Source organism: Megalobrama amblycephala, linkage group LG14 (assembly GCF_018812025.1).
Source record: "Megalobrama amblycephala isolate DHTTF-2021 linkage group LG14, ASM1881202v1, whole genome shotgun sequence".
Classification (NCBI taxonomy): Eukaryota; Metazoa; Chordata; class Actinopteri; order Cypriniformes; family Xenocyprididae; genus Megalobrama; species Megalobrama amblycephala.
This window is the reverse complement of record NC_063057.1, coordinates 10,119,341-10,134,037: the sequence shown is the minus strand read 5'-3', so window position 1 is coordinate 10,134,037 and position 14,697 is coordinate 10,119,341. Positions and strand designations below refer to the sequence as shown.

Below are 14,697 nucleotides of genomic sequence, written 5' to 3'. Positions count from 1 at the left end.
GATTAGTCTGGAACCCATACAGAGCGAAGCGCTTAGTCACCAGAAGTTTGTCATCACATAGTCTTTTACTGACACCCACAGGAATAGATCGGTATTGCAGTAATAAACAGTGCAACTGCAAGCTTGGTCTAGCTCCTGTATCATGATGAACTGTGTATGTAGTCACAGGGATACTTTGATGTCTCTAATTTTTAAAGAAAATGCTCTTTTCTGACACTCTTTTGTGTAATAATGTTTAGGCCTGTGCAACTGGAGAAAATGTCAAGCACTATATACTTCTGAATATATTACAGTAATTAAAATGAATATTTAAACAGTACAATCTTTAAAACAGTACATTTGATTTATGTACTAATATTTCTAAACATGAACTCAAAGTGTGAAACATTAAGTCATGAGCAGTTGGTTATCAGTGTTTGTATTTTTATATCTGCAGGTGCTGTGCTTTGATGCTGTAAATAAACTTGATTCCTGTCCCTGAAATCAGTTTCCTGTATGTATGACTTTGTCTCCCCTCTATCTTGTATGTTTCTCCCCGGTTAAGTGTCTCTATAAGGTGGAGGAGGAGTCCTGTTCATCAGTGCTGACGTGCTTTTAATAAATATGGTGAGAATCATAAATTCTTCTTCTGATTTGTCAGTGTAACTTTTTGATGATTTCCTTTCTTCTGTCTAATAAGGTAAACGTGACTTTGATTGGCTTGTTGTTTGGCAGTTGTGCAGCCTTCTGTCTCTGTCTCTCCTGAATCTTTCACTTCTGAGTTGATCAAACAGAGAGTATGATCAGTGAAGATGGAGAGCTATCTAACACTCATTTTTTTGTCTTCTGTGCTCAGACTCGCCACAGCTGGTACGTACACACTCAGGATCATTATGTGTGAGTTAATGTTATAGTGATGGACTCTGTGTTAGTGTTATGAAATGGCCATAACATAAGTTTCACTTTTGTATGTGTAATATTTGACTTAATATAAACATGAATTTACTTCTTTCATAGTCTTTTTTTCTGTTCTTCTGTTTTGCTGACTTAAAGTCTGTTGTTGTTCATCTTCTCTCACTGTGCACTGTATATAAATAATTCTTGTCCACAGGAAACGTGAGGCTGGTGGGTGGTAATAATTCATGTGCTGGTCGAGTAGAGGTTTATTATAATGGAGAATGGGGAACTGTGTGTCATGATTATTGGGATTTGACAAACACTGCAGTGGTGTGTAGAGAGCTCGGCTGTGATTATACTTCAAATACAATGCGTGTTGCTCACTTTGGGCCTGGATCAGGAAAAATCTTGAAGGATAATGTGATGTGTAGTGGATCAGAGACCTCAATTCTCAACTGCAATAGTGCCAGTGACATTGACTGTGGGCACAGTGAAGATGTTGGAGTTATCTGTTCAGGTTAGTTCATTTTTCTGTCTAGATTTCATAATCAAATATACCATTATTTATTCTATTAAAAAATTTACTACAGTAGATTTTAAAATGAATGTTCAGAGTTCATGAATAGTACAGACTAACAAGTGTTGTTACACAGGGTGAGTCGTACCAACAGTTTAACCAATTAGAACTGAGCTATGGGCTCAATGTTATAAATTATATTAATCATACTGTACATGACCACTATCCTGAAGTGACAATAGTTGTAAGTGTCTGTGTAAAAATATAAAGAATATACTTCACAATAACATATTTTGAAGTAAAAATGTTGGCTTATGATTTGAAATGTGATTAATTGAGGTTAATGCATGTTAAATGACAGTATATGTTTGACCTGAATCAGCAAACTCTCTTGTTTTAATTTCATATATAATATTTACTCTAAATATTAAAAACCATTACCTATATGTTAAAAATATATCCAGCCATTTTAATGAACAAAATAAATTCATGTAAAATGAAAACTGATGTTCTCTTAGTGTTACAGCACACCAAACCCAGGGCCAAACAATTAAGGTGACAATCAGCATGAGTGTAACAATACACTGATGTCACGATTCACTGTGATACACAATACTCATCTTATGATATGATACTCTCATGATACTTTAAACAAAGCCAAAATGGAGTTAAAAAAGTTAGCTTTTTTTAAATATCACTTCTAAGACTAAATAGTTAACAAACAGTACTGTTGATTAAAATGCTAAATTACATCAGGAATGGACTTGAACAGGCTTGTACTTGGTCCTTCTCCCCTATTCACAAGGCAGTGATGACACCAGAATAATATTAGAAATATTCAGGATTCTTCATAGCTAAAAATACAGAATTATGTTAGACACATGCTTGCACTCTGTTCCTCACTGCATATAAATATTGTAAATATTAAATATTGTATTTTATTAATGAATTTTATTTTTAATTTATTAATAATAATAATTAAATAATAACATACAAATAACATTTGATGCTAAATTATATACAAAATTTCATTTTGGGTGAACTACCGTACAGTATACGATACATTGTTGTTATGCACAATACATACTGTTGCATTTTTGTTTTGCAATACATTGTGACACAATATATTGTTACATCCCGCCCTAATTGTCAACCACCTGCCAAATGTAGTAGGACCAGCACTGACCAGAACTGTTACTTTAGAGTCTAGACCGTAACAATGGCACTCTTTGATCTTGAAATTACTCTAAATAGTTTAGAACAAGCTGTAGATTTCAAAACAGCTTTTAATTAATAGCTAATTTATTTTTGCCACAAAAATTCTGACTTACAAACATTTAAGCAAAACACTCCATGGTCTCCTCTATAATAATATCATTTTTATGTTTTATTTTTTGATATCTTAAATGGTTTGTTGTCATAATCATTTCAGGCATCAGGCTGGTTGGAGGTTCACGCTGTTCTGGAAGACTAGAGGTTCCTCATGGGAACACATGGTACACAGTGTGTGCTGCTGCCTTTGACCAGCAGGATGCAGAGGTTGTGTGTAGAGAGCTGGGCTGTGGGGCTCCTGTACAGGTGCTGGGAGAAGATTCTTTTGGAAAAGGAGACGCTCAGATGTGGACTCAAGAGATTCAGTGTGGGGGAGACGAATATCAGTTTGCTCTCTGTCCAATGTCACCTTCACACAATTGTTCCCATGACAAAGATGCGAGCGTTATATGTGCTGGTAGGAGAACGACATATGAACTATACTAGTATTAACATAAAATCATTGAATAATATTGTACAACTATTATTTTTCTTTTTCTCTATCTTTCCTGTGCCTTTTTTACCTTTAGAAACAGTGAGATTAGTAGGTGGTAAGAGTTCCTGTGCTGGACGAGTGGAGGTTCTTCATGATGGTGAGTGGGGAACAGTGTGTCATGATGACTGGGATATACATGATGCTGCAGTGGTGTGTAGAGAGATGGGCTGTGGAGAGGCTTTAAGTGCACCAAAGGGTGCTCACTTTGGAGAAGGATCAGGATACATCTGGATTTCAAATTTACTGTGTACTGGATCAGAGTCTACATTGATGAACTGTAGATTCTTTGGATGGGGAGTAGATGTTAATCATACTGATGATGCTGGAGTCATCTGCTCTGGTAAGCTCATCTATGATTGTTCCATAATTATTATTAATCTTTTCTACCACAGAATTCCAGGATGAATACAATTTTTCTCTCCACATTCAATGTTAAGTCAGTTGGTTGCTTGGTTGCCTGAGTGGGGTGAAGTAATGTATCGTGTTATATGTTGAATTACAAGATGGAATGTACAAAAAGCATTTTGTAGGCAACAGGATTTTTTTTTGTTCCAGACAAATACTTTTGTGAAGGAAACACATATATATCATTAATAGGTTGAGCATTTCATAGACTACATGCATCTTAATAACACTTCGGATGCATTTAGTCATTTTTTTTCTTCTTGTTATTAAATAAAAATGCATTCACTCTTACACAAAATGCAAGGAACTTGTGTGAATTTTATGCATGAAACAAACAAAATGTAACTGGTCAAACTAATAAACTGTTAAGATTTATAAAGTAATAGGGCAAGAATCAAAGCAAATATCATTAAAATTGTCCCTTATTTATTGAAGGAGTCAGGCTGGTTGGAGGTTCTCGCTGTTCCGGCAGAGTAGAAGTGCCTCATGATCAGTCATGGATGTCAGTGTGTGCTGCTTCCTTTGACCAGCAGGATGCAGAGGTTGTGTGTAGAGAGCTGGACTGTGGGGCTCCTGTACAGGTGCTGGGAGAAGATGCTTTTGGAAAAGGAGACACTCAGATGTGGACACAAGAGATTCAGTGCAGAGGAAATGAGTCTTATATATCTTTGTGTTCAGCATCACCTCTCAAATACAACTGTACACATGAGAATGACATTGGACTGTTATGTTCTGGTAATGGAGCAAGAGTTTTCAACTTATCAATATAATCACAAACAAGTGTTTTTTTATTTTTAAATCTTTTGCATGTTTCATACTGTTTAACTAAACTCTGTTCTTTGTCCAGGTTACACTGACCTCAGACTGGTCAATGGTCCTGACATCTGTTCTGGTCGAGTTGAGCGTCAGTACTTCAGTGAATGGGGCACAGTGTGTGATGCATGCTGGGATATGAGAGCTGCCAGTGTCCTCTGTAGACAGCTGAATTGTGGGATTGCTGTGTCTGTCGTGGGATCAGACTGGTTTGGAGAGGGAAGTGGTGAAATCTGGGCTGATGTGTTTGATTGTGATGGGAATGAAACAAAACTCTCAGAATGTTCCATCTCTTCATGGAGTCGAGCTGAATGTTCTCATAGACGAGATGCTGGAGTCATCTGCTCTAGTGAGTTCATATTGGTGAAAGATTCACTGATATTATGCTGCTGAAGGATTAAAATGAGTATAAATTCAGTATTTCATCTCACTTGTGTAATTTCACTTTAAACTGAAAGAAAACATTCTTGTCATTTATTTCTGTTTTGTATAGGCCTACGTATTATTTATTTTAATACGGAAGAGGATTAGGACCAAGCAATAATACAACATTATAGAATATTATCGTAATTATAACTTAAATTCGAAATAAAATGTCGTGAATAAACACGCATTTGATTGTTCATTGCATAATGATAACATGACAGAGTTTAGTCAAGCTATATTTTAGGCTTTCTTTCAATAACAAAGATATATCAGCTTTAGCTAATTATATCCGAATAATAAGTATGCCTAGCATACGAACTTTAAAGAGAACAATTTCGCAATTCTCGATTCCAACTTTTGCCAAACTTTTATGGGAATTTGTCCCTAAAGCGCAATAAATCATGTGCGCGTTATGGATGAAGCTTCACACCAGACGCGTTCTCAAGTTCTCAAAGCGGCAGTGCAAAACAATGAATAATATAATCACCATACAGGCAAAAAGTTCACTTCAAGAATAAAAAAAAAAGCGGCGTTGATGCGTTTTACTGTAAATGTGCAAACGGAAACACAAAGGACATCTCTACATAAACACAGACTTTATTAAATACAAGAAAAATACTGAAAAATGTCTATACACATTCTTCCAACCTGTGGTGAACTCTTAGACCTATGCTTATCTGCACAAATCCTTTATCAATAAGCAGGGGCGTAGCACCAAATTTTGGGCCCTGGGTACAAACCATCTTGCTGGGCCCCCGTACCAAATACCATAGTGATACCAATGGGTGGGGTATTGCATTTTTATCATAAAAACACTTAAAGGTGCCAAAGAATGCTTTTTCACAAGATATAAGTCTAAGGTGTCTCCTGAATGTGTCTGTTAAGTTTCAGCTCAAAATACCCCATAGATTTTTTTAAATAAATTTTTTAACTGCCTATTTTGGGGCATCATTAACTATACACTGATTTTTTCAGCGCGCCGCCCCTTTAAATCGCGTGCTCCCTGCCACATGAGCTCTCCACTATATTACAGCGCATTTACAAAGTTCACACAGCTAATATAACCCTCAAATGGATCTTTACAAGATGTTCGTCATGCATGCTGTGTGCATACATCGAATCATGTGAGTAAAGTATTTATTTTGATGTTTACATTTGATTCTCTATGAGTTTGAGGCTATGCTTTGTGGCTAACGGCTAATGCTACACTGTTGGAGAGATTTATAAAGAATGAAGTTGTGTTTATGAATTATACAGACTGCAAGTGTTTAAAAATGAAAATAGCGACAGCTCTTGTCTCCGTGAATACAGTAAGAAACGATGGTAACTTTAACCTCATTTAACAGTACATTAGCAACATGCTAACAAAACATTTAGATAGACAATTTACAAATATCACTAAAAATATCATGTTATCATGGATCATGTCAGTTATTATTGCTCCATCTGCCATTTTTCGCTGTTGTTCTTGCTTGCTTACCTTGTCTGTGCACAGATCCAGACGTTAATACTGCCTTTCCTTGTCTAACACTCGAACATGGGCTGGCATATATGCAAATATTGGGGGTGTACATATTAATGATCCCGACTGTTACATAACAGTCTGTGTTATGTTGAGATCCGTGTGTTTTCCGGAAGTCTTTTAAACAAATGAGATTTACATAAGAAAGAGGAAGCAATGGGGTTTGAAACTCAATGTATGTCTTTTCCATGTACTGAACTCTTGTTATTCAACTATGCCAAGATACATTCAATTTTTGATTCTAGGGCACCTTTAAAATACAAAATAAGCCACACTCTGATTAATATATTTTTGTCTGAAACTGAAATATATGGCTTCAAATGGTTGCTAAAATATCCTTTATTGTCACAATACCTTTTTTAAAGTGTAGGCTAAGTACAAGTTAATTGCTGATTATTTGTCTGTTTAAAATAAATGCAGACTATAGAATCACAGGGTACACTAACCGCCAAACTAGACATTCAGTCTTTGAATTACGTTTTAAAATAAGTCATTTTCAATCATTAAGATGTGCATTAAACTGAGAACAATCCTGTACTTAATGTAAGAGCGTGCGCGAGCTAATTTGCATAACAATGCGGTAAAATAGGCGCTAACGATCTGTGTTTTCGCGGGTGTTAGATTTTGACAATGGAGGGAAATATACAGTGTTTTCATGTAAACTTCTGACTCTGACTCTTCTCCAGCTCCGCCTCCGTCTGCTTCTCACTCCCTGTTATTTACACAGAAATATTGTTTGCTCGCTATGTAGGGTGTGATACTATAAAGTATTGGTATATTATTCAAATAGAGTACGAACATAAATGTATGCTATTCTACCTGGAGTAGATATTTATGTTAAAACAATGTCAATGCTCGATGATGCATTTGGAGCTCACCTTTCTTTTCAAAAAACTGAGTGAGCAACTGCTTGCCCTCATTTGCCTTTCTCTCTTTAATCTTCTTTTCTTTTCGTTTTTGAGCCCCTGATTTTCCTTTCTTAAGGAAAGACATGACTCTTCCCCTGTCTTCCTAGTTCATATCACGGCTAACTCCAGCTCCTGTCTTGTACCCTTTACCCCCCCCCCCAGTCCGACGCCCCTGTCAATAAGGTTTGTACAGAATGTGATCTTTAGCGTACTGTTAATGCACGTTAAGCTTTTTCGTTATAGTGGAGGAAAACGCTTAATCTGCGTATGTGCACATATTTGCTTTATTTGTAGTGTTTACTGAGTCTTTTAATTCCACTTTCTACATTTAAACCACGTTAAAGGTTTTTCACGTAATGTACCGTTTATTTTTATTTATTTGTTTATTTACTATTTATTTAAGTAGCCTAAGCTACATCTTCTAAAAAGACCCAGCCGCTTGCAAATTCTGTTTCAAGTTCGTAGGTTATTCGGTTATATTAATCAGCTAAAGCTGATAGTATTTCTTTCTTATTAAAATAAAGCCTAAAGCTTGATTAAGTGATCCAGCTCTGTCATGCCATCAGAATGCAATGAACATGACACTGATCGAATGTTTATTCTCGACATTTTATTTCCACTTTTTTTTCCTCGAAACACGACTCTGTTAATGATTTTATTCTCAACATTGTATTTAGACTTTTTTCTCGAAATTGAACGAGTTTAATCTCGCATTATGACTTTAATCTCGAGATGTTTTTATTTATTTTTTTATTGCTTGACCCTATCCTCTTCCATAATTTAAAGTATATTCACAAACTTGAAATATAGTAAAACATAAGATATTCACTCAGATTCCTCTCTGGCTGTTCATGATGGTCTGGTGCGGTTGTCTGGAGAGAGACAGTGTGAGGGGGAGGTGGAAGTTTCCATCCATCAGGTCTGGAGGAGAGTTCTGCTGGACTCCTGGAGTCTCACTGAATCCTCTGTGGTCTGCAGACAGCTGGGCTGTGGCTCTGTGCTGAACTTCTCCGGCTCCTCTTCATCCAGTCCTGAACACAGTCATGAGTGTGTGACGGGCTTCCAGTGCTCTGGGAGTGAAGCTCATCTGGGGAACTGCAGCTCTCCACAAGCTCTCAGCTGCAGCTCCACACAACAGCTGTCAATCACCTGCCTTGGTGAGAAGAGCAACATCTGGGCAGATTCTTCAGTTGTTAGTGATCACTAATGTGTTTCTCTTTCTCTGAATATCAGGTCACGGGTCCATCAGGCTGGTGGGTTCTGGGGGAGACTGTGCAGGGAGGCTGGAGGTTTTTCACAGCGGCTCATGGGGGACAGTGTGTGATGACTCCTGGGATATTAAAGATGCCCATGTGGTGTGCAGACAGCTGCAGTGTGGAGTGGCCCTCAGTAACCAGCAGGTTCCAGCCTGGTTTGGTCCTGGTTCTTGACCCATATGGCTGGATGAGGTGGAGTGTGAGGGGAATGAGACGTCCCTGTGGAGCTGCTCTTCTCCAGGCTGGGGAAAACATGACTGTCAACACAAGGAGGATGTAGGAGTCGTGTGCTCAGGTAAGTGGTAAACAATAAGTTAAATAATAACTTGACAATATTTTAAAGATTTCAATAACCTATGTGACTGATGATATTATTGCATTGCATGTACAGTATACCTTGGCATTGAGACACATTGTATTTTTCTTTTTTATTCCCAAATATATATTCCTTAAAGCACTAAAATAACCATTAATGAAACCATTAAGGAACTATAATTGTTAAGAGGAATTAGAATCAGAATTGTAAAATTCTTTGATTTCCTCTCCTTAATTAACAGATATAAGTTATATGTGAGAGTTGAGGTTGATTCTCCTCCTTTTCCATCTAGAGTTTAAAGAGATCAGGTTAACTGAGGGCTGTGAAGGGAATGTGGAGGTTTTCTACAATGGATCCTGGGGAAATTTATGTTACAATAAGATGGACAGAGACACAGCGAGTCTGATCTGTCAAGAGCTGAACTGTGGAAGATCTGCCAGTGAACCCAATTATTCAGAGGGACTGAAGTCTCATAATTGGCTTGATAAACTTAATTGTCGAAGTCATGATTCCACTCTATGGCAGTGTCCATCTTCACCCTGGGGACTGAATGACTGTGAAAATGAAGTGGCCAAAATCACCTGCTCTGGTAAGATGATATTTAACTGACTTAAGATAGTTTGAAGTGGTCATGTTTGTTGCAATATGATTTTTTTTAAATAATTTTTCTAGTAAGTAATAAATGAACTTTTAACTATTTAATCTCAGAGGAACAGACTCATGAATCTCCTCAGAGTCGTCTGACGTGTTCAAACTCATCATCTCCTCACCAGAGACAGTGTTCAAGTAAGTTTATTTTTATTAAAAAAAGTTACATTTTTGTTCATTTAAGCCTGTTTTCCTAATAAATTATTAAATTCCTGTTTAAATGCTCATATTTTATTTGCATTTAAAATCATAATCAAATTCATAATTCTAATCATACATTTAAAGTAATCTTTGTTCCGTTTAAGTGTGTTTTGTTGAGTGCTGAAGCTGGTCAGTGATGTTGATGTGTGTGATTTAGATCATGTTCCTCTCAGACTGAGTGGAGGGGAGGGCCGGTGCTCTGGGAGGCTGGAGGTGTATCATAACGCTGTGTGGGGCTCAGTCTGTGGTGATCTGTGGGACATCAGCGATGCTCAGGTGGTCTGCAGACAGCTGGGTTGTGGAGCAGCACTGAGGGCTGATGGGAATTCAGTCTTTGGTGCTGGTAAAGATGTTGTGTGGCTGAACGGAGTCGAGTGCAGAGGGAATGAGATTCACCTGTGGGACTGTCCTCTCTCCCTGAAAAACCACACTGACTGCTCCAACAAAGAGCACGCTGGACTCACCTGTGCAGGTCACAGAAAACACTGACCAATATTAGTCATTTTTACATCATTTTAGTGCTAATAATATTTGTATATTTGCATGATTTTGAATGTGTTTGTGTTCGTTTTGTCAGATTTGTTAGTGTCCACTACTCCTGCCACAACAACATCATCTTCTCCTCCAGTTTCTCAGACAGTGAGCTCAACATCAGTCTCTCGTCCACAAACTCCTCCAGCAGCGTCTCTCTCTGTGCTTGTGATTGTACTGGGAGTTGTGCTCTTACTGCTCTTAGTGCCACTGCTTATACTGATTCAGCAGAACAGAGTGATGAGGAGAGGTAGGAGAGATCCAGAGACTGTCATATTGTGTCTTATTCAGTGTGTGATCAGTCATGTGTTGTGAACTGACAGCAGGTTTGTCTCTCTACACTCACAGCTCTCTCTAAGAGGAGACACAGGAGCACAACTGAGGCCGTTTATGAGGAGATTCATCACAGACACAATCACTTCACTCAGAGGGGTGAGACATGAGCCGTGAATCTTATTTAATATGATGAATTAATAAGAGAGTCTGTCAGACACTTGATGTTCATCTATTATTAGTCCTGTTAAACCTCCTGCAGAAAACCACAGAGCTGCAGGTGTGTGTGTGTGTGTGTGTGTGTGTGTCTCTTCCTGTGTGTATTTCTGGAAGGCAGTGAGGAATGGGTTCATGTGAGGATACATGTGTGTTTACTAATAGGCCTCTAAAACATGAGATTTCTGCCTCTAATGCTTTTAAAATGTAAGTAATTAATATTTGTGGTGTTTTGTCAGTAAAATAATGCTTTATGATCCAAAGAAAGAAAATGAGGATTCAGTCTGTTTGTAATGATGAACATGTTTCTGACTGTTCTGCTCCTTTAACAGGGAGTCTCATCTCTGAAGAACTGCATTCTGGGTATGAAGATGCTGATGAGCTTCTCTCAGGTTAGAGAGCTGAAGAATATTCATCCATATTCCACTCAAAAAAGATTCTTTGAATTCAAACTAAATAAATAAATGTAATTAACAAATTGTATTAATTATTTGTCTAATGAATAAAGTACTATTTAAATTCTGCTGTTTACTTCTACATTAACTTTCTGTTCTCCTTATTAGAAAAAGAGTTCAAAAATGCATATTATGATAATGTCACCAACAGCAGTGGCATGAAAGGTCAGCGACCTTTTGAAACTGAACACATGATTCATTACCAAATTATTAATATGACCTGCAACAAGAACATATTTTTGGCTTTTGTATCCAAACATATTCTGTGTTGTTACAGAAGAGATGAAGGAAATCACACCAGGATACTATGATGATGTCATCACTGATGGACTGAAACCAGATCGTGAGACAGGTGCCGTTCTGTTATTCTATTACAGTAAAAAAAAAAAAAAAACAATATTAAAGGGTACATAACACACACAGTTTCCGCCAATCTCAAGTTAACCTTGAGTATCTATAGAGTAATATTGCATCCTTCATATCTCCGAAAAGTCTTTAGTTTTATCATATACCGACTCTTTCCGGAAAAAAAAATGAGCTCCTGGAAGCATGCTGTGGACAGAGCTAAAGAGTCACGAGCACACGCAGCGATTGTCTGCAAGCTTTGACATCATTATAAATAAAAAGGGAACAAAAACGTTCATGTTGTTTACATTATATGCACTTAAGCGCCGACTGCCAACAAAACACAGACATTTGATGCAGTTTTACTCACCGTCCCCGATCTGCAAATCCAGCGTCGAACTGGGACTCATTTACAAAATATTTGTCACCGAAATTCCGGGAAAAAACAAAAATACGTGCACAACTCTGTTGCTGCCCGGAAAAACACACTGCATCCACTATTCCCTTAACGCTGGGTTCTTTGGGAAACTGAAAATGGTTCTTTCCATCATAACCAAAAACACTCTTCTTTGGTGACGTTGTTGAAAAAATCTCTTGGCTTTCGTAACCCGAACGAAGCGTGTTGATGGGCGTGCTCTTGCTCTTGCTCTGGGTGATGTGCGCACGCTTATCAGGGATCAGTGCCCATACAAGGAATTCTGCCCTTTAGTATGTAATACAGGGCCATACTTTTTAAATACATAATAATCATCTGCTCAAGCTCGTCACAGATAATATTTTTTAAATAACTGTCTTAAAGTTGTATATTTTGGCTTATATTTTCATGTGTAGTGGAGGCACCAGAGAGTTATGATGATGTCATCATTATTGGACAGAGCTCTCAAGGGGTAACAGGTGAGTTGCACAAGACATGTTTTTTAAGTTTCTTGTTATTTATTTCTACTTATTTTTATTTATTTATTGTATGTTTCATTTCTATTACTTTAGATGTTTTGTGAATTACTTTTTCTTTTTAGTAGACTGTCTGTTTACTGTATCTTGTTTGAAAATGTACTTTATTGCTTTGCTCTACCTTGAGTTGCTGTTTTCTTAAGTGTTTTATTTTTGTGATATATGTGTTCCCTGTAATCTTTGTTCAATAGAAAGGGTGAGTTGCATTCAGAACTACATTTCATTATCACCTTAACATATATGATTACATGAGAGTTTGGCATGTGTATTTAAATAATCATTAAAGGGAATAAGGGATCCAATAAATGAGAGAAAGTGTTTTATAAATTAGTGTGACATTTTTATGTCATTTCTGTTGATCAGAAGGAGTTCAGGAGGAGTACGATGATGTGATGAGTGTCACCGAAGAAATGAGAAACCTGTCAGGTAAGTTATTGTAACATTTTTGTTCTCTATATTCTAACACTTTATTTATTTATTTATTTTTGAAATATTCTCATATTTTTCCATGTAATAACTCCATTTTAAATATTCATGACTTAACGTTTTTTTTATTTAAGATGTTAAATAATTTAATGTTTTGTTTAAAAAAAAAAAAACAGATTATGATGATGTGGGGGAGGAGTCAATCAAAGAGGGAGGGGCTGAATGACTGAATGACCACACCCACTGCCTCTGCTCAACACATTTGAACATTCAAGAGTCAAGAGTGATAATTCTGTGTGAAATCTCAGGTTTTATGTTATTTGAAATCTTTCTGTAATGAAACTTAGCTAAATGTTTTTGTTTTTTTTGACATTTTGGCTCCATAACTATAGTCCTATGCCACAACATTGATGCAGTTAGATTATTGACAGCCGGAGCGCTCCCTCTATAGGACAATTGTGGTAATAGCTATTTCCATTTAGCAGACACCTTCTCCAGCAGACCCTCCCAATTTTTCTTTTGAATTTAGTCATTCTTCTAATGTTTTCAATCCATCCTGTCTCCACCATAGCCCACCCAGGAGTTTCTTTCCCACCTACCAATAATAAAACCTTTGTTTTTTAACAATTAACTCTAGCAGAAGAGGCTTTTTCATATATTCCAACAGTTTGATTTAAGGTTGTAATATCTTCTTGACTTGTAATAAAACAGTTATTTTGTCTGCATACGCTGATAAAAATAATTAAAAATTATCATTTGAATTAATTACAATTCCTTTAAGATTCCTCCTCACTCTGCACAACAAAGGTTCAATAACCAAACTATTGCCTGCAAAGTGGACATCCTTGCACAATGCCTCTCGACACAGGTTTTGGTTAATATTAATTATATCCTGTAATAAAAAGGATCATCCATTACAGATCTTTCAGGTATGCAATATGTTTGATCATTATGAACATTAATGTGTTTTGATAAACATTTTGGACATTATTTTATAGTCAGTAGATTCTGGTCTCTAGTTTGTGTCCTTTTTTTGGAAGCAGAGATGAGACTACAACTTATGGGAAGAGTTTTGCTTCTAATGCAGTCTGACAATGCTTCATAAAAAATTGTCCTATTATATCTGAGAATTGTTGATAAAAGTCTACAGGTAATCTATCAATACCTGGAGAAGCCAATATGTAACTGATGAATTGCTTCTGTAAGTTCTTTAATTAAAGTGTCCAGTGCCTTTTTTGTTCATTTCCAAGCTGAGGTCATTCCATAAGCAAATCATCACAGCTCTCAGCACTGTTTATAAAAGTCTCATGTTAACTTTCTCATTTCAACTGGATTTGATGTTACTGGTCCATCCTGACGACGAAAATGTCAAATCTGTTTTTTAAAAGAAAATAAAGTCAAATGTGCCTTGTGGTATATTTAGCCCCATTGTACTCTATTTCTTCTCTATAAAAAGATTATATAATGATTTTAATCAAAATATGATTAAATATATATTTATGAAATACATTGCTATTCATCATTAAAAACTGCTTGACTGAACAATCTGGAAGTGCAGTCGCCATTTTGTGAATATGCATAATGATGTAGTACTGAATACAGAGCTCCAATTCCAATTAAAGAGTTCTCTAATTCAGTTCTTTGTAACAATTGAATTAGAAAGCTCTCTAATTTTATAGTAAGAATTACAATTAGAGATCTGAAAATGTCCATATCTGTTTTTTTTTTTTTTTTTGCTAGTAAAAATTCAATTAGAGAGCTCTGCATTTGGATTTTTGGATTTCTACTAACAACTGAATTAGAGA

The 14,697-nt window shown here is 36.6% G+C and overlaps 2 protein-coding genes across 5 annotated transcripts in view; both read left to right on the top strand.

The window, feature by feature from the left end:
* LOC125245419 (scavenger receptor cysteine-rich type 1 protein M130-like) overlaps window positions 1-14,314 on the top strand; it is a 48,422-nt gene extending 34,108 nt beyond the window's left edge. For 2 of the 4 annotated variants that reach the window (XM_048156001.1, XM_048155997.1), the window contains 9 exons: window positions 9,853-10,167; window positions 10,273-10,476; window positions 10,575-10,658; window positions 11,048-11,107; window positions 11,279-11,335; window positions 11,448-11,522; window positions 12,347-12,409; window positions 12,830-12,892; window positions 13,069-14,314. In XM_048156001.1, coding sequence (XP_048011958.1) covers window positions 9,853-10,167; window positions 10,273-10,476; window positions 10,575-10,658; window positions 11,048-11,107; window positions 11,279-11,335; window positions 11,448-11,522; window positions 12,347-12,409; window positions 12,830-12,892; window positions 13,069-13,118 — 971 coding nt within the window. In that variant the 3' untranslated portion in view covers window positions 13,119-14,314. The remainder of the gene's footprint in view (window positions 1-9,852; window positions 10,168-10,272; window positions 10,477-10,574; window positions 10,659-11,047; window positions 11,108-11,278; window positions 11,336-11,447; window positions 11,523-12,346; window positions 12,410-12,829; window positions 12,893-13,068) is intronic. The other 2 variants (XM_048156000.1, XM_048155998.1) reach the window with 2 other exon arrangements.
* Window positions 624-8,246, top strand: LOC125245443 (deleted in malignant brain tumors 1 protein-like). The gene is made up of 6 exons (XM_048156040.1): window positions 624-849; window positions 1,091-1,393; window positions 2,826-3,122; window positions 3,235-4,340; window positions 4,453-4,767; window positions 8,108-8,246. The coding sequence occupies exons 1-4, from the start codon at window positions 792-794 to the stop codon at window positions 3,603-3,605; spliced, it is 1,029 nt and encodes a 342-aa protein (XP_048011997.1). The 5' UTR covers window positions 624-791; the 3' UTR covers window positions 3,606-4,340; window positions 4,453-4,767; window positions 8,108-8,246.
* Window positions 14,315-14,697: the final 383 nt, after the last annotated feature.